This window comes from Hermetia illucens, chromosome 1 (genome assembly GCF_905115235.1).
Source record: "Hermetia illucens chromosome 1, iHerIll2.2.curated.20191125, whole genome shotgun sequence".
NCBI lineage: Eukaryota > Metazoa > Arthropoda > Insecta > Diptera > Stratiomyidae > Hermetia > Hermetia illucens.
The window spans coordinates 137,001,951-137,022,256 of record NC_051849.1 but is presented as its reverse complement, the minus strand read 5'-3'; the positions used below and the strand labels follow the sequence as shown (position 1 = coordinate 137,022,256).

Genomic DNA, 20,306 nt, shown 5'->3' with positions numbered 1-20,306 from the left:
TATGAAAAAAAACTTAATACAAAACGGCGCCACTTACTTTATGTAAAAGGAACAACAGACCACACACTCTCATCAATTTTTATGCAAATCGGTCTAGCCGTTTGCGAATAAATCGAGTGTGACAGACAGACAGAGAGACATCGACTCGATTCTAATAAGGCTTTGTTTCACACAAAAATAACAAGTCGGGAAACCCGAAGCTGGACGCTTCACGTATGAAAGATTTTGTGTATTTCTTTTATAAAAACATTTGAGTGCATTTGCCCCATTAGTATGTAGCACGTAATATATGCATATATTATGTCAGAATATCCACTTTCAAGTGATATTGACATTCAAAGTCTGGAATTTGCGAAGAAGTGACAACTTTGACCTATTATTAGTCGTCGTTAGTAATAGCGCGATTTCCACCAAACTTGGTAGGATCTATCTGCTCTATATCATACCCTACATTGCTTTTCGTTGTGCTATGATGATCTTAAAAGGGGTTCCGAGGCCAATTACTAAAAATTATCGATATGAAAGGTATTTCGAGGCCTAGGAAGCATATAGTGGTAGCCCATTGATTTTTTTCAGATTTCTCGGTTGATTTGTTTCTGAGAATGGGTTGTTTTACACAAAGCCTTAAAAATGTATATGCGCGTGTACTGCCACCAACCTTTTTATAGAGAAATTTTGAAGCATCATTCGCTCACAGATTCCATTAAAATCAATTGCCATTAATCATAAATGAATCTTTAAGGAAGCTTGGCCTTTTGTGCCTACCGGGTTGTGGAAAGCGGCAAACGTGGTGAGCCGGCTCAATTCCACATATACTATGTGCAAGCAGCTTGTCAAAGTAGTGTAAAGCAACATGAAGACACTTCCCATTTCCCGCAGCGAGATTGCATGTCTGTGCGCAGGTGGCTGTTGGCCGATCAGGTTGCGGCAACCGCAACTTGCAAAGCTTAATATTCGCGGCAGGAAATTCATCGTCGACTGGCACATATGGCAACAGACAGGTAGACATGAGTCTAGGATATTGACGAGCATCTTCTTGGCACTCTACTGTAGTGGATATAAGCATTTCCATCTTAGGCGCAGGCTTCCTATCCCACAATGGACTACTAGTTGATCTGCACAATAGATCCCTCGTTGACGTCACAACTTCCCATAAGTCACCAGGAAAAATCTCAATTTACATGCCTAGCAGTTCTTCCATCGTTTTTGAAGAAATTGAGCCCATTTGGAATCATGTTCAGCATCACCTCAAGACTACGTAACGTAAAAGCTAGAAATTTGCGAGGTTATACGCCATGCGATGTGCATCTTAATATGATGTAGGAGTTGCCATATGTTTAGTTCTTTCGACCGGCTTACATTAAGTGCAATATGTTAACTGACATCTGATTAAAATGAAAATGCGGCATAATGAAACGCGAATTTATTCGAATTCTGAATTTCGAAATACTGTGTTTTTTTTTTAAGAAATCTAATGTTTATGAACTAGATATAGCAGAAGAATGGTCAGTTAAGATTTTATGGTTGATAATTCTAATTTTTAAATGCATTTTTCTCAGAAATCGGGCGCCACTAGAGAACAAAATCTATCCAACGAAAGTCTTTGAAATTTGCACAAGTTATTCACAACATATTTCTAATTGCAGTTCATCGGGTAGTTTTTTATACATTAACGAAGACGGGAAAAAACACCAAAATTTACATAAAAAACAAATTTAATAAGGCTCCAATGTTTTCTAATAATCCTAGTTTGCGAACCGCGGTAAACTCCACACGTTAAAATGCCGTTTATGTTTTTTTAAGATGAGCAGGGCGCCCTCTAGCATGGCATTTGAAAAATACTACTTTTGGGAGATGAATAGATAAGTTCCTGTGTACTTCAATAATGAGCAATAATATCGGCCCAAAAATGCTGAAGATACTAATAAATATATGGTGAAAAATTCGCATTTGTATCTTCAGTTCTTCAAAAAATTCACAAAATAAGCGAAAAAACGGCTTTGGCACGAGGTCACCCCCTTAAAAACCCGACTTCACTAAAATCCGAATTTATGCTACCAGCAATTAATCCGATCACTATTGATTTTCAGTTTCTTCTTCTGCAGCGCCATCTTCCCTTAACCGATAGAAAGGCAGACCTTACGACACTGTGTCGGCGTGCTTAAAAACGGCGGGGGTGGGAAGTATATAGTCGACTAAATTCTCTACGAAACCTCTAAAGACATACTATCCTACCCTTAGTCGCTGATTGGGGATTGAGACAAATAATGAAAACAATACCCGCTAATCCTCGTTTCCTCTAGAAGTGATAATCATTTTTTTTACAGCAACTCCGCGGTAAACGCCGTAGTTATCCAGCAATTGTTCGATTAGGAAGGATATGTCCCATCTCCAAGAAGGGAAGAGTGACCAACCAAAGAGCAGAACAGAGCAGGTTTAGGGCATTTCAAAATGATATTGGACATGGAAGGGGTTCCTCCCGTCCATTCCAAAATTGAAGCATCGATGCGGTAAAACTGTTCTAAAATCGTATCGTCCCACAACAAGACCAAAATTGCCAGAGTGAATGAAAAGGTTCCGTTTGAATTTATCAAAGCAATATAAAACATTAACTGCAGCTGATTGGGAAAAGATAAGAGTAATTTTTTGATCCTGTACTTTGTAAAAGGCAACATGAACCAGCAACAATATTTAGAAGATGTTCTTCTGTCATTTAAACAACGAATGGAAGCAGATGGAGATTTTACAATGTTTATTAAAGACAATCTGTCTAGGAGACTTTGTCCAACCGAAACATGGCTACCCAGTTCTCCTGATATTAACGCAATTGAAAATATTTAAAGAGTTTTAAAACAAAAGGCTTATGAGAGAGGAAATCCTACGAAAGAAGCCATGCATTTCTCGATGCATTGGATCTTGTGTTATAAGGGAAGGTGGATGGAGAAAATACCAACAACTTTTAGATAAAAATAAATATATTTATTTAAAATCCGTCATTTTCATAAATTCTCATGCTTTTTGAAGCATAGTTTATTTTATTTCACAGCTCAAAAGGCAAATTATCAAAATTTTCTTCGTGTATTATCTATAATACAATCCCGTGCTAAAGTCTCATTAGTTGTCGACACAATTATTTCATACTTGGAAACTTTCATGTGAAAAGTTTTCAACTCTGATCAAATGAAATACCTTTCCACTGCACAAAAGAAGAATGCTTGCCGGAGTAGTCTTAGTAATTCCTTGGCCTTTTAGGTTGAGAGTCACCTGATGATGTAAACTACATGAAATAAAACGCATAGTAACTATCACTCGCAATTACGTAATGCCTTTAAGTGCTCCCCAGACTCATTCCTTCCACGATTTCCCTTTCCGTTTTCGCTCCCTCTGGACAGACATTTTTGGCACCTCTTAATCGTTTCTAGCCCCAACTTTCCTTTGACATGTATTTGGCACTCGGGAACTATTGATTTTCTTCCTTGTGTCAGGACTATGATGACCCCTCCATAAGAACATTCAATCCCTACAATTTTCACCTTATGTTACTTTCAACGTTTTCCATTAATTTAGGTTCGTAATAGACGTAATTAGAGTTAGTTAGCTGCAATTTAATGGTAATGATTGTGATTAGCACAACATGGAAATTGATAAGAATAAAACGCCTAAGAAACCGAATAGGAGAACCAACTGGTATCCGGGGGTTATCGAGAGGGTCGAAATTGATTTGAGTTTTCAATAGTAATTAGCTCATAAGGTAAATCATAACCATAGCAAAAGGAAAAAGCGTGGGAGTTCCTACTCATCCTGGTCATAGAATATCTCCGTTCACAATTACCTATTTTTACTCCCTGGAAACAACCATTCACAAGCATTCCAACGCGACGAAATATCATCAAATTAATTCATGATAAACGAAATAAAGTGCATGCGAAATATTAATCAACAATCGGAATGCAAAATTCACTGTTTTGCGTCTATTTCATTTCCTGAACGTGTGAAAAATGAACAACATTCCAGAAATTAGCTAGCATTGCATGTCCAGCCTCTAATTTTTCCCTGAATAATTACACTTGCCGGCACGTGCCGGGGGATTTTGATATCACACACGCAATCTAAACTCAAATCAAGCATTCACTTCCAATTTCATAGGGGCTTGAGCATGAACATCTTTTTTTCCTTGTTTATAACCAATTATACTGTAACTGGCAATTTGCCCAAATACAGGCGTGAGTGGAGGAAGTAGGATGCCAGCCTAACACGAGAATATCATATAAACGTTAAACGGAATTGGGATTTTCCGTCAGCATTTAATTGGTTTATTACGATCACAGGTGCCACTGAATGATTCAACGATGGCAATTTTCTATTCTCTGACAAGTTGGGGAGCATTGCGATATCTGCATTGCGGAACTATCTAAACATGTGACCAACTGATATAGCCGCACTATACATTATAAGCTATAATAAAGCATTATTTATTCATTCACCCGTTGCCCAGTATTAACAATAACCAATAAATTAGACGTGTTCCTAGAATCAGAGAAGTAGATTTTTCGGAATTGTCCTGCAGGTTCGGGATGCTGACGATCTAGTGACCTATACAATCCAAATATCTTAAACATGACTTGAGAGAGGTAAGAAATAGAACTATTCCTTTTTAGCATGTAAGAATCATTAACAATTTACCGACTGGCCGTTCAGCAGCAGATTCTTCCCGGCCGAATCTGTTTCAATTTAAACCATTGCACGGGAATATCTTTGCGTTTTGTATGTTCAGACAAAATTGCCCGGTTTCTGTTATAGGATATTTGGATTTAACAAAATATGTATTTCCATGATATTAATGGTGAATTATATTCATTTTGTCTATTATAACGGTTTTTAGTTTACATAATATACCATAATCTATATATTGACATACTTGAAATAAGATGGATGTTACTTGTTCCGTCATCGCCTGAATCACTATATCTTAGTGGCAATACAGAAGCACACTTCCGAAATATTATATTCCACTTTCCACTTTCATCAGCACTATCACTTCCTAAATAACTGTCAGTACAGTTTGATAAATAGTCTAAATAAAACTCTCAGATCCCATTTTTTCGTTCATTACCAATGGTGAATATTCTAAAATGGTATGAAAATGTGGGAGCTTCCAAGGCAACGCAGCTAACAGAAATGGGGGAGGGGAGTAGGATACCCGGAAAAATAAACCAAATATAGAGGGCGGTTTTGGAAAATGATCAGGCGCTCTCCCGGCCTTCGATATCCCGTGATCGTAGGGGAGGGAAACTTTAACTCCTTTGGCTTCTAATGGAGTCCAAATGTGATCAATACCATATCCTATACGGAAGATTTGCAAGCTTAGGAGGTCACCACCCACAACAGAGTTTCCTTTCGGCTCCCCATTTATATAAAACGAGGGTGTAATTTTTTTATCAGAATATGAGCATATAGTGTATAAAATGGAAGGACTCAATTAGTACTTTTCAGAAATAGCCGATCTTTCCATATTGGATGAAAGGTAAAGTAACTAGAACCCAAAATCTAGGCACCATAAAGCGTACCAGGTCTCGAACTCAGAACTTAGCCAATCGCAAAGTCTCAAAATAATCACAAAGACGCATCTCAGTGTTTATAAAATATAGGCCTCAAAATACATCCCATTGCGTTATCTGCTCAAATAAAGTTAATAACAATATATTTCTATATTTTAGATTTTTTTTATCAAAACCCCCCTTAAATTCATTTTGGAAGCTCGAAATCTGGCACGGACGTGAAAAATAATTGTGGAGAGTTTGAAGGAAATCCTATATATACTAATAAAGTTATAATATTTCGTGTGAATTTTTTGTCCGGAATGTATCATATTATACATAGGATATGTTCTATATATCATCAGGCGCGTCACTTCGTGCGGATAAGGGAAAACTCGGTGGATACAATATGGGCATGCACATGCACGAATCAGGAGATGTGCGTGCATGGGCATGCTTATGCGCAGGCCGGGCAGGTGCGAAGATAACGCCTACCCGTGGATAAAAATTGGCTATGGGGAGGATATCCAGAAATCAAACCAAATATGGAGAACGAGAAAAGCAGTTTTTTTTACAGTGCCGGACTTCGAAAACCCAGTACCGGCGGTTTTTGAAAGCAGGCAAGCGGGCTCCCGGCCGTCGATATCCAGAGGCCGCAGTGCCTCAGCAATGGGAAACTTGGCTACTTTGGCATCATCATCATCATCCTGACCTACGCCATCGCTTCATTTTAAGCAGGGTCTGCCTCGTCTTCTTTTTCTACCATAGATATTGTCCTTATAAACTTTCCGGGCTGGATCATCCTCATCCATATGGATTAAGGCGGTCATCCCGTGTGCCGGATTTGCGGAATCGAATGTTTGTTTTTGGCATCAATTGTATCTAGATATAGTGTAGAATATATGGGCAAAGTGATTTCTTGATATTCGGAGTCGTTCGGAAATTATAGTGTTGAACAGGTGATAAGTCACATGCCAGATTTATGTCGATCGCCGTAATAAAGCTCGTATTTATCGGTCCGAATGACGTTCGAATGTCTTCGCTAAAAGGACAAAAATTGAAGTCAAGGCTGTACACGCTTCAAGAAACCTAAGGTTTATGGAATAGGTATAGTAGATTAATGGCCAGTTAAGGTTTTATAGCTAAAAATCGGATTCTACTTTTTAAATGCGTCTTTCTCGAAACCACATGTTGAAAATCGGCTCCCACCATAACCCAAAATCTATCCAACCAAATTCTTTGAAATTTTCACGACTTATTCAGAACATATTTCTACGGTCCGCAGTCTAGGATAATTGCGATTCATTCACTAATTTTTCTTTTATTCATTGAAGAACTCGTGAAAAAACACCAAAATTCATAAAAAAAAGTTTAACACCTTACCAAAAATTTAGCTTTCAATATTTTTTAATAATCCTAGTTTGCGGAATATAGTTAAGTCTGTACATTAAAACGCTGCTTACTTTTTTCATCACAGCGCCCTCTAGCGTGGCAGCAGAAAAACACCTTGTTTTGGAAATGGGTGTATAAATTGCTCTGTATTTCAATAACAAACTATGCGATCGGATTGGAAAAATTACTATGAACGCTTAAGATATTAATAAATCTATGGTGAAAAATTCGTTTTTGTATCTCTATCCAGTTCTTCACAAACAATTTCTAAAAAAAGTGAAAAAAAAAACTGTCTTCACACGGGATGACCCCCTTAAGTGACCCGCCCGCCGCAACCTGTTGAGCCAGATTTTATCCACAACCTGACGGTCATGGTATCGCTCATAGATTTCATCGTTATGTAGGCTACGGAATCGTCCATCCTCATGTAGTGGGCCAAAGATTCTTCGGAGGATTCTTCTCTCGAATGCGGCAAGAGTTCACTATTTTTCTTGCTAAGAACCCAAGTCTCCAATGAATACATGAGGACTCGCAAGATCATTGTCTTGTAAGAGCTTTGACTCTATGGTGAGACGTTTCGAGCGAAACAGTTTTTGTAAGTTGAAATAGGCTCTGTTGGCTGCCAACAACCGTGCGCGGATTTCATCATCGTAACTTTTATCGGTTGTAATTTTCGACCCTAGATAGGAGAAATTTTCAACGGTCTCAAAGTTGTGGTCTCCTATCTTTATTCTTCCCGTTTGACCAGTGCGGTTTGATGTCGTTGGTTGGTTTGTTTTTGGTGCTGACATTGCCACCATATACTTTGTCTTGCCTTCATTGGTGTGCAGCCCAAGATCTCGTACCGCTTGCACGATCAGGATGAAGGAGGTTTGTACGTCTCGGGTCACTCTTCCCATGATTCGACATCGTCAGCATAGGCCAGTAGTTGGGTGGATTTAAAGGGATCGTACCTCTTGCATTTACCTTAGCATCACGGATCACTTTCTCCAGGGCCAGGTTAAAGAGGATGCATGATAGGGCATCCGCTTGTCGTAGACCGGTGTTGATGTCGAATGGTTTTGAGAGTGATCCTGCTGCTTTTATCTGGCCTCGCATATCAGATCTTGGTGCAGTGAAAATGAGATTATTACCGGATCCTTTTCGGAAAATTTTGGATGTCACCACTGAGGGCAACATTACCCCTAGCCAGTCGAGATTCGTTGCGGGACTCGGAACGGAATTGGGAAAGTCCCTGGATGGGCCTCGTCAACATAAGGTAGGTGAGAACGCAAACAAACGGAGTAGGGATGGAATGAGTGAATTTCTTGGTGTCCAACAAGCGGCCAAGAAAAAAAAAGGTCGCTTCGCCGTATAAAGCTGCGTCGAAGAAAGTTTCGGATAATTCCTCAATTACAGCCACAACTTTGAAAAAAGGTGAAGAGTCTACAGCTCGTAGATCCGAAGAATGGACAAAAAAAGTGTCTAGTTCCGGCGAAGCTTTGATCCAAACTGTGGGCGGATTTACATTGAATATAATTTCCGTGTTTTCCGAATTATAAAACGGAGTGTATAAAATCTGCGAGCCGCTTCGATCACGCTGCTTTCGGGGCAGAGGTGAGGCAGCGTCTTATGAGTTGCCTGTGCCCTGGTACGAGACCGTAGCCGTCTTCATCCCTCTTTTACCTAATAAAAAAGTAGAAAAGAAAATCCGTCCGGGAATATTTTTAATTTTTTAGTAGAAGCCAGCCTAGCCTACCACTGTGAGTGTGTACTTTCTAAATACATAATCGTTTCCTTCTCAGTGTCCGAAGTGAAATTCAATTCTAAAAGCATCGATAATGACATCCCTTTTGATTATAATCAGATAAAAGCTGCACAGCTCTTTTTTCATGTCTGAAGAACTCTTCTGGAACTCAATGAAAAATCATAACATTCATTCGCGTAAGATTTCATAATTTACATTTCTCCACCAAAATTCATATAAGTCCAGCGATATACTGACTCGGAACCCCAGAGCTTGCGATCTTTAGGAGTACGTAGCCGAATGCTGAATTTTTTAACCCATTGCAACCTGGCGTCGAGTCTAGTCTCATAAGAGAGCACTAATCGACGTACGATATGCACTTGAACAAAAAGAGTGACAAAGGATACTTGAGTATAGTAACCCGAAAGAAATTCTTAAGCTGTCCTCCCAATAGTTCCAAAACAGGAGAAATGACGAAAAAAGGAAGCATCAAAACAGCGAACGTCCGTAACTTAATTTGCAAATGCGAAAAAACGTGTCACATAGTCTAGAAGAAGTGACTAAAGACTTGATAAGCGGAAATCAGGTGCCTCAAATATAAGTGGCAATGAGCGAAACGAGCTCAAATGAGAGAGTTCAAAGAGTTTAGATCCAGTTTGAAGCTAAAAAGGATGCATGGGTCATACGAGTAAATACAACTCGGGTAGCGCTGTTATGGGCTACCAGCAAACAACCTATACAGGAATGTATGGGCAGAAGAAAATTCGATGTCCTGATCTTTTTGAATTGAAAGCTTTTATATATAGGTTAATCTTAGTCAATCGAAAAAGTCCTACGTACTTCATTAGAAAATATTACTATAAACCTACAGTTTAAATTTAGATTCGATCGTTTGAAAATTGGAAGCGCTAAATCTTCGCCCCATTTAGAAAACGTGTTTTCGAAAAGAACACCTTTGAAGTTTCGAGTGTCAACGTTTTGGGCAAATTCATATTCTACCTATAATCTACGATACAGTAGGTCTTCAAAAGGAACATTCTTATGCCCCTCATTCTTCCTTGGTGAAAAACATGCGCTACAGTGGGGAAACAACTGCGATATACGCGTGTTGTCAGCTTCTGAGCAAAAGTTATAACGAAAATGCCATTGTAATACCAAGTTGATTCATAACTTGCATTATACCATTGAATGCATCATTAAGATAAGTTACTGCAAGATTCGCAGCAATATCGGGACAGTTTTGCTACTCGGAGGTTCAGGACTGATTGACTATACTATTTCATTAAAAGTTTTATCCTAGTCTTGAGGAAATCCGAATCAACTCCCTCCCTCGGGGCATACACGATGTTTGGGCTTCTCATGCTCAGAAATTTTATGATGATGTCTGGTTTGGCTTGATTTTTTAAGGTTTTGTGTCTGTCTGTCTGTTCGTCACACGCATTTTCCTCGGAGACGGTTGTAGCGATTGACAGCAAATTTGGTAGAAAGGTGGGAACTGTGAACGCTCACGCATATAGTGAGCTACATCCTTTTACGACGAATTTGAGGGGGGTTCCCATACATGCAAAAGGGAGGTGTAATTTTTTTTTTCATATAGTCATATGGGGTATCAAATTAAAGGTCTCGGTTGGTGCCAGTCGTAGTTTTGATATTTGTTGAAAAGGTGGGGAGTGCGGGGGGTTGAAAGTGATCATTTTTTTAACGAACCCATTCTCAGAAACTACCAAACCGAAAAATCTGAAAAAAAATTCAAGAGGCTGCCACTATATGCTGCCTAGGCTCCGAAATACCCTTCATACCGACACCTTTTCAAATAAAGTTAATAATAGTACATTACTCTAATTTTTAGTAATTCACAGGAAAACCCCCCTTAAGTTCACTCTAGAATCACAAAATTGCAACAATGTAGGCTACATCATAGATCATGATCCTGCCAAATTTGGTGAAAATCGCACTATTACTAACAAAGTTATACCAGGTCAAAACTGTCGCTTCTCTGTAAATTTAAGACTATGTCAAAATCACTTGTAAGTGGACATTTTCACATAATATATGCATATTTTACGTGCTCCATGCTAATGGGACAAATGCACACTCAAATCTCTTTATAAAAGAAATACACAAAACCTTTCACCTGCTGTTGTTTCATATACATTTCCACTCATTTTTATAATATCTTACAATATAAAATCAATCAATTAAATTGCGAGAAATACGAATTTTACGAGTCCATTTTCTAACGGAATTTCTGGCATCGGCTCTTATTCTAGAATGAATATTCAAGTACAAGAGACATTTAGCGACCTTTTTTAAGAAATTAATAAACACCGATAATCCATAACACATTACCAGCTTTTAAATGAAATGGCGAAATTTGCTGCAAATTGACACTAACACTTCTCTCACAAAACGCAATTTTTCGGTCATTTGAGAAATAATTCTTGGTAAAAATACTTTTGGATATAAGCATTTCAGCAACTAAACAAAAAGTGATTAATATTTAATTAATATTTTCCATTGCACTCTTTGTACAATTTTGATGTTGGTGCGCAGACTCCCCAAGGCTAAATTCCATAGGATCAAATAAGAGTTTTGATGGTAGAACAACATTTTAGGGTTTTGATCTCAAACTGGTTTGGAGTTGCGTTTCCTCCAGGTGTAGATAACATAAATTTTACATAGTGTAAATAGGGCGTGTAGAGCTAATATTTCCCAAAAACCAGTAGACTCAAGTATAATCCCAATTTACAAGGAATGAAAATTAAATTTTTGTTGTTCCAAATTTATTCAATTGCACATTTTTGATTGCGGTATGATAGTGACTTGTACGATCAAACGAGAAAGTAGAAAGTTATGGGTCGCTACCGCGAAGTCGCCTGGCATTGACACTCAGTGAGCCAAAATAATCATGGCCGCCTCACTCCTAGTCACGTCTTGACGCTATTGATGAAGTACTTTCCAAAATGGAAAAAGGGCTAGCACAATTGTATTATTTTGTGTTACTTTAACTTCTAAATAAATAATTACTTTAAGAAAAATGTTTTCATTCCCCTCGTACTTATATATTTGCTAGTTAGTTATGTATTCTTCCTGAAGAAAAGTTTTTACATAATTTGCAAAATTATATTTTAATATTAAAGTCATTTGATTAACCTGATGTCATCCTTTCCCAACTATCGATGTTATTACATACATCCAACCCCTCACAAAGGGTCTGTGCATACGAATTCATTAAATATCACCACCAACTTGAACAGTATTAATTACGCAACTAACTACTACCCTTCAGTGATATTCAACTAACCTAATTGAAAGTAAATACTACACTCTGGAATGAAGCAAAATCAACTTACCTTCGGTTTCTTAGCGTACTGTCCAGTTCGAACGTCCCGAATAGTTGCAATATCCAATAAATCCATTTCATTGTTCTGATCGATCCAATACAAGTAGAATCCTTTGGAATCCACTCGTACGGTTACTGGTGTTCCTATGCCCGATTCCTGAAACAAGAACAAAGTATTATTCAAATTTGCGGTTACGCTAATTAATGCCTTATGCTAGTTTGCATAGTTCAGAGCAGGGAGAAATTATGGATTAGTTTCAGAGAATTAATTTTACTGGAAGAATGTGCACATTCATATTATTCCTTTCAAATTGAAGAGTTAGAAAAACGTTCTTAGAAAGAAGAAAATGTGAAGAAAAATTGATTTTCTTCCAGAAGCTATACTGTCCGCTCAAAGTTAATATTTGGAAGGATAGGCCGAGTTCCTATTGATTGGGGGAAAGTTGACTTTAATTGAATCTTTTTTAAAAAGTGCTGTAGTAAATCATACTTCCAAATAATCATTTACTAGAATTTTCCAGCTTAATCTCTACGTCATCAACAAGTATCACACTCGTCTGACAAAATGCAGGCCGCAACGGCAAAATAGAAACACAAAACAAGCAACAAGTTGGAATATCGCAAGCTGGCGCTTCGGGTATAAAGGTTTTCTGTTCATCTTATGTGGTGCTCAGAGGTGGCGGTGAGGAAGACGGGGCGGCAACCCTGTCGGCCAAACCAAAACCAAGTGGCCGAGGAGAACCGCCATAGTGGTGGCACCGGGAGACGCTGTACTCACTTTGGCTTGCCGGCCGTGATACAGTAGGCGAATGCTCCAAAGGCCTAATCAGGGCGATCAGACCCGAGTCTGCACGGGGACTCATCTGAAGTGGCAAATTGGACACGAGACCTTACCAGGGGTATATTGGTATCATGAGAACCGAGATAGCCCCTGGACTCTCATACTTCGGGTGAACTCCCGTTGTATGTGAGTACAGCTCGGTTATTTGCGGTTGGCCCCCTAGTGGGAGTTTCGTGGGGGTTGTTGGTTATACTCAAGCGAGAGGAGACCTTAGGGCCTCGGCGTGGTGTTGCGTTTCAACACGGGTGCCATACTCCTTAGTTCGGTAGAGATTAAGGTAGGTCTTGCACCCACCAGTATGAATGCTAAGCCACGCACTTGATGTAGACTGGTACCGTTGTTGCTTGTCACAGCGGGGCTCTGATTGTGGTCACAAAATCAATCCGTGTCTTAAGAAGACCGTGGGATTAAGTCGTTAAGACAGGTGCTCACGTAAAACCCTCAAGGAATCACTGTTCATCTTATGTGAGAAACTTCCTACGCCCATTTCTATATTCGTATATATTACAGACGTAGATATAATGCCCACCTTAAACAAACAAACATTGCCTTGTTTGGAGTAATTTATATTGATAAATAAATGATTAAAAAACTAAAACGAAATGTTTTCTCTCCGACCTCCCATTCACGTGAGCTCCCTTTATGTGGTATTGACGAATTGATATGGTATGATGGTGTCATTCACGTTTTAAAATGCACAAAATTCACACAAAAGGTAAAAGTTTGTTATTGATAGTTGGATTTCCTTCAAACTTCTTTATTCTTCATCCATGTGCCAAATTTTCTACTTCTAGAATGAACTGAAGGGATGTTTCCGAGTAAATTTCTAAAATATGCTAATATACTATTATTAACTTTATTTGTACAGATATTGGAACGGGATGTATTTTGAGGTCTAGATTTCGTTTAGATACACCATTGTAATTCATTTCAGAATTTTCGATTGGATAGGTTCTGAAAACGAGACCTGTTACACTTTTTGAGGGTCATATTTTGAGCCGTCACTCCCCTACGTTTCACCTGATATTATGGGACCAGTTTCGAAAATAACGCCACTTGTTATATGTACATGGAACAAACTACATGCTCTCATCAATTTTCGTGACAATCGGTTCAGCCGTTTCGGAACAAATTGGGTGTTGCAAACAGACAGACGGACAGACATACATCGAATCGATTCCAATAAGGTCTTGCTTTCCTGAAAAAGTGTACCCACATGCAAAGGTAAAATAATGCCTGCAATTATTAATATTCTTAAGCTTGCTTTCCTACAGTGCAGTGCCAGCGAATTATGAACACCGCTGAATTCAATTCAATGCAGCTATGAAATTTAGTTTGTGTAGTTGTATATTTTTTTTAATACGCATCAGCTTGATATTATTTGTCCACTTCTGTACTCCCTGCTGACACTATAAAAAGTACCGTTATGTTTTGCTTTACGCTGAAAGTCGCTACCAAATGGAAACGTAATGGCGCACCGTTGCGAGCTCCCGAAATACGTATCTACAAATTATAAAACTATATTGTAGTAAGAGAAGCTACATAGTTTCATTTTTAGATTTGAACAGTTTTAAAAATAAGCGCCTTAAAAAAATGTGCATTTTTGTTGTAGTAAAATCGTGTAATTGAGAAAGGGGGCGGAAAAGTTGATCTTCTAGCAGCATTCTTATTCTCATTCGTGGTAATGTTAGGATGAAGTCTTAGAAGACCCAATTCAAGCTTCAAGGTGAAAGGGGAAGCCCTTGCAGCAATCGTGGGTAGGTGCGCGGTAGAATCCAACTTGCGCGCTGTGTTCTCTGTATGATTTGCATGTATTGGTATGTCAGTGTATTTACGACGCTTAGAAGGGTTTCTTGTAAATGTGTATCCATGTGATAAGTCATAAACAGTTATGCAAGCGCTATAAAGAAAGTAAGTACTCCTCTATGGTTTGTTGTTAACTATAAAACTGTAAGTATCCCTCTATTGTAACTACCCTTCTACATCTTAAGACTTTAATAAGAAGTGATCGTTTGACGTGTGCTTAGCTTGTCTGAATTGATAATGACACATGCAGCCACATGCTCGCGACCACCACTACACCAATAATCGTTATCGAAAATGCGCAGGACAGATCGCCGCAAGCGAGAAAGTTAGGACAGCGTACTGCTGTCATGATCTTCCTGCATTATTAAAATTCAAGCAATGGATCGGGAGTTGTACCTCCTGGTAGCATCTTAACCTTATTAAAATCGGTTTACTGTCTGTCTGTCTGTCCGTCACACGCATTCTTCTCGGAGACGGTTATAGCGATTGGCACCAAATTCGGTAGGAAGGTGGGAACTGTGAACGCTCACGCATATGGTGAGGTACATGCTTTTACCTCGAATTTGAATTTTCCATCAAATATAGTCATGTGGGATATCAAATTAAAGGTCTCGATTAGTACTTTCCGAAGCCGGTCTTAGTTTTGATATTTGTTGAAAAGGTGGGGAGTGCGGGGGGTTGAAAGTGGTCACTTTTTTAACGAACCCATTTTCAGAAACTACCAAACCGAAAAACCTGAAAAAAATCAGGGGGCTGCCACTATATGGTGCCTAGGCTCCGAAATACCCTCCATACCGATACCTGTTCAAATAAAGTTAATAATAGTACATTACTATAATTTTTAGTAATTCACAGGAAAACCCCTCTTAAGTTCACTCTAGAATCACAAAATTTTGCAGCAATGTAGGCTACAGCATAGAGCATGATCCTGCCAAATTTGATGAAGATCACACTATTACTAACAAAGTTATACTATTATAGGTCAAAACTGTCGCTTCTCTGCAAATTCAAGACTATGAATGTAAATATTATTTTAAAGTGGAAATTTTCACATAATATATGCATATTTTACGCGCTACATGCTAATGACACAAATGCACACTCAAATCTCTTTACAAACGAAATACACAAACCCTTTCATACCTAAAGCACTGAGCTTCCGGTTTCCCGACTTGTTTAAGGTTTTGTGTGAAACAAAACCTTATTAGAATCGAGTCGATGTCTGGCTGTCCGTCTGTCTGTGTCTATCTGTCTGTCTGTCACACCCGATTTATTCGGAAACGGCTGGACCGATTGTCACGAAAATTAGTAAGATGTGATCTGTTGTTCCCTTTGCATGCAGCAAGTGCCGCCATTTTGTATTAAGTTTAAGGGGGGCTCCCCATACCTGGAATGGAGGGTGCAACATTTTTCTCACAGAATGTAGCCATGTGGAATATCAAATGAAAGGTCTCAACTAGTACTTTTCGAAACTGGTTCAATATTTGATATTGGGTGAAACGGAGGGGAGTGAGGCCTCAAAATATGACCGTCAAAAAGTGTAACAGGTCTCGTTTTCAGAACCTATCCAACCGAAAAATCTGAAAAAAATCACAGTGGTGCATCTCTACGAAATTTAGGCGTCAAAATATATCCGGTTCCGATATCTGTACAAATAAAGTTCATAATAGTATATTTCCACATTTTAGGAATTTACCCGGCATCCCCCTTATGGTCATCCCAGGAGTACATTTGGCATGCGTGTTATGAAGACAATAATGCACAATTTGGTCAAGTTTGAAGAAAATCCAATTATTATTAACAAAGTTATAAGGGGTAAAAGTTTGCAATTTTTTTTTAATTTCGTGCACTCTGCAACCTGTATGACGTCATCATCACATATCAGTTCGTCAATACCACAAAGAAATGAGTTCTTATGGATGGGGTCGCAAAGAATTATTTTGTTTTAATTTTTTTAGTCATTTGTATATGAATATCAATCACTCCAACCAGACATGTGTGCATGTACGTATATAGTATATGCGTGCTAATGAACTTTGCGTGTAGTACCTAATTCAGATAGATACAAGTAACGATACGTGCATATATGTGAACAGTATTCGGAAATAGGCAGTTTATTTGTTTAGGATGAGTGTAATATCTATGGCTGTAATATGTACGTATGTCTTGTAGTTTATAAAAATATGAAGGCATATGTTGGATTTGTAGCAATATACGGATAGAAAAATGTGCGTTAAAATTTCTTATATAAGATGAAAACAAAACCTTTATACCCGAATCGCAAGCTTCCGGTTTCCCGACTTGTTTTTTATTGTTTGGTTGAAAACACTGGGAATGAAATTTCATTTCATTGCCAGTGTTCATTCACTTCATTCAGACTTTATGGTGCATACGTTTTGAGTCCTAACTCTGGTCTGTAAAGTCATAAACGTATAATCCCAATTAAAAAAATCATTTCCAAGTCAGGCGCAGCTATCCTTCGAAATGGAAACAAGTATCGGTAAATTTCAGTAAATTATTATTGTTCTTGCTAGGACAGTTTATTGATATTCAGAAAAATGCCCAAGCATTATGAAAATAATTTTATTAATTTTTGACAATCACCAAAGCGCTGAGGTATGTTCGAATTAATTTTAATTTTTTCACAACAAGCCGAGAAAGCTGAAGCTGAATGTTTCAGAAAAGAAAGGTTTTGTGTATTGCTTATATAAGTATATTTGAATGGTCATTGTCCTATTTGTACTTAGCCCGAAATGTTTATTCATTTAGTCAAAAGTAACAATTTCGACCGATTATAATTCTGTTGGTAATAGTGCGATTTCCACCAAGCTTGGTCTACAGTATAGCTGTACAAGTATCATGCGGAAATTACTAATCGAAGCCTTTCATTTGATAACCTACATGACTATATTCGGTGAAAAAAAATGTATACCCCCCATATAGTGACTCTCCCTCAACCTCAACGTGGAACTAAGTTACTCCATGCAATGGGATTCACAGGTCGCATCTTCCTACCAAATTTCGTATAAATAGGAGTAACCGTTTCTCAGATAATAAGTGTCGTTGACAGACGGACGGACACACAGACAGTAAACTGATTTTAATAGCTCAGTGGTTAAAGCACAAGGCTGTCGTTGCGGTTGCGTTTACCTGGTGGAAGTGGGATTTGTATCGTCTTTTGACGTCGGATACCACTCGACTCAGCTATGGGTATTGTAATCCTATAGTTTACCGTTACGATCTTCAAAGAAGTGCTCTAACACACTTCAATGCCCTGATACTAACAGGATTGTTGTACCAACTATTATTATTATTATTTCTTCTACACAAAACCTTAAAAATAGTACTAATTGTTAACAAATTATAAGCCATTGAATTGTTCTAAGTATTTTTGTTAAATTGGCAGTTCACACATTTAGATGTTCTTATTCCTATAACCCGAAAGAAATTTACAAACCGTACCCAGTAGATAAATGCTATGTAGTGGAATTGATCGGTATCATTAAACCAATATTTTCGATTGTTTCCTTTGATATGTTCATTGCAATTTAATTTAGTTTTCTGTTTGTTTGAAAACGAGCGTTCACCTTTGAATTCATTTTAAGTTAGCAATACCACCTGAGCAAGCATGGTCTTGAGGACCGGAACCTTATTTGTTAGAAGTTTGTGGATTTCTCCAGCTTGTAACTTGTCATCACTGGCGGTACACCGTACGAGCGCAGAGTTTGCCATAGGATCAGTTGGGTTTGTTTCAAGGCACATCTTATCAGATCGACCACATCGCAATCAACAAGAGATTTAGAGAGTGTTTTCTGCGTGAGCGAAATAAGAGGTGCGCCGATATCCGCCCCGAACGAAATCATCACCTAGTAGTCGTTTGTTTTGCCTTGGGTATTGTGTCCACGTTTCTTCGGCATATCTATTAATTTGCAAAATATCCAGGCCGTTGATTAATTTGTTTATCTTGCTAGCGTTGTTCCAATTGATAGCGGCACCGAGCCCGATATTATGCGACGCACTATGAACGCCAGCTCTGCTTTTTCTGTTTTGTCTAAAATCTGGAAATGCAGATGCCTAAACACCAACATCAAGCTAAAGTTGCTCCACGCAAATATTCTCTCTGTACCGTTATGGTTAGAAGCCTTCGTTAACTCCTTTCTTCGTCGTGTCATCGGTGTACTCTGACCCGATACAACCTCGAACGATGAGCTGAGTTGGCGTATGGGCCAGACACAACCCACGTCGCCGCGTTGGCGGAAAATTGATGCTAGAGTATGGTGCTGTTAACTGTAAAACATGGAGGATGCAGAATTTTAGTGTAAGGTTGCATGTTCACATGCAATGACCAGATGAGTTCAGAGAGGTATATTAAGGTTATGGGAACAGGCTCGAAATCATCTTGGGCATGAAGTCTGGAGCTGTCATCATAGATGGTGTTCCTTTTCAATTAGGTAATGCACCATACCACAATCCTCAGATCTCTTTACAACATGGTCGATTGTGAAAAGTAAAATTGAAAACATTCGATCACCTTAAAAGAAATTTTGAAGAATTGGTTAATGCAAGGACCGAGAAATTACTCTATATGAATGTTATGAAATAATTTTGTGCCTACGAAAATTAGTCAATATTGTTAAGCAAAAGGTTCCTATACTAAATATAAATGTTATAACCACCATCATCACTCAATTGTATGAAGTAACAAATAATTTTGGGCAAGTTTGTGGATCTGACAAACAGATGAACAGACAAACATTAAATCGATTTCATTGTAATAAAGTTTCATTTTAATAATAATAATAATATTGCACCAGAGATTCGTCGAGCGTTTCCCGCAATTCGCGCACGTGACTGTGCAGCGAGTCGCAGACCAGTACCGCTTCATCACTCGCAGTGACACAATCCCGGCCACCATCAGGGAACGTGTTCGACTTGAAGTCATCGGGGAAACTGGTGACCGAGAGTCGATGGGGGCAGAGGCGGCGGCATCAACAACACCACGCCGCACTGCAGGCAACAGGTTCAGTACTCGCCGAAGCACCCTTCTCCACCGTCCAGCTGAGGTTTCCGCTGAAGTTCGGGACGAATTCCAAAGAGCGTGTATAGAATTCTCGGATATGGATCCTTTGCATAGACCAGGTATTCCCAGGCTCTATGCATCTCCAGCAACTCCGGGAATTCTATCTCAAATCAATGATGAGATTGCGTCTCGACTGTGTGCTGATATGTCGTTGCTGCAACTACAATCACTTGTGTATTGTGGTGCAGTTGCGGCTATCAGATTGCACGGTCAGAAGATTCGCTTTCGCGTTATTGGTTTGAGTGACAAAAGAGATCCACCATGGAAAATTCGTCTGGAACGTCGGCGGGACTCACTAAGGCAGGACATTGCTAGACTGATTCAGATCAGCACTGGCAATGCCAGCCGACGGGTGAGAAATAAAGTGCAGAGGGTTTACCGGAACTATGCCATCCCCTGTGAGACACCCGTAGTTGAAATTCTGGACACACTAAAACAGAAACTTTCTGTCATATGCAGTCGGTTACGACGGTATGGCGAAAGTTATTCCAGACGTGTCCAGAATGCAACATACGCGAGGAACCAGCGGAGCTTTTTCAGATCTCTCAACGAATCCCAACAGAGCGCCCAGACAATACAGT

At 38.9% G+C, this 20,306-nt stretch overlaps 1 protein-coding gene across 1 annotated transcript in view; it reads right to left on the bottom strand.

The window, feature by feature from the left end:
- LOC119649803 (1-phosphatidylinositol 4,5-bisphosphate phosphodiesterase classes I and II) overlaps window positions 1-20,306 on the bottom strand; it is a 281,393-nt gene that overhangs the window by 122,362 nt on the left and 138,725 nt on the right. Inside the window, exon 3 of the mRNA XM_038052116.1 lies at window positions 12,009-12,155. Coding sequence (XP_037908044.1) covers window positions 12,009-12,155 — 147 coding nt within the window. The remainder of the gene's footprint in view (window positions 1-12,008; window positions 12,156-20,306) is intronic.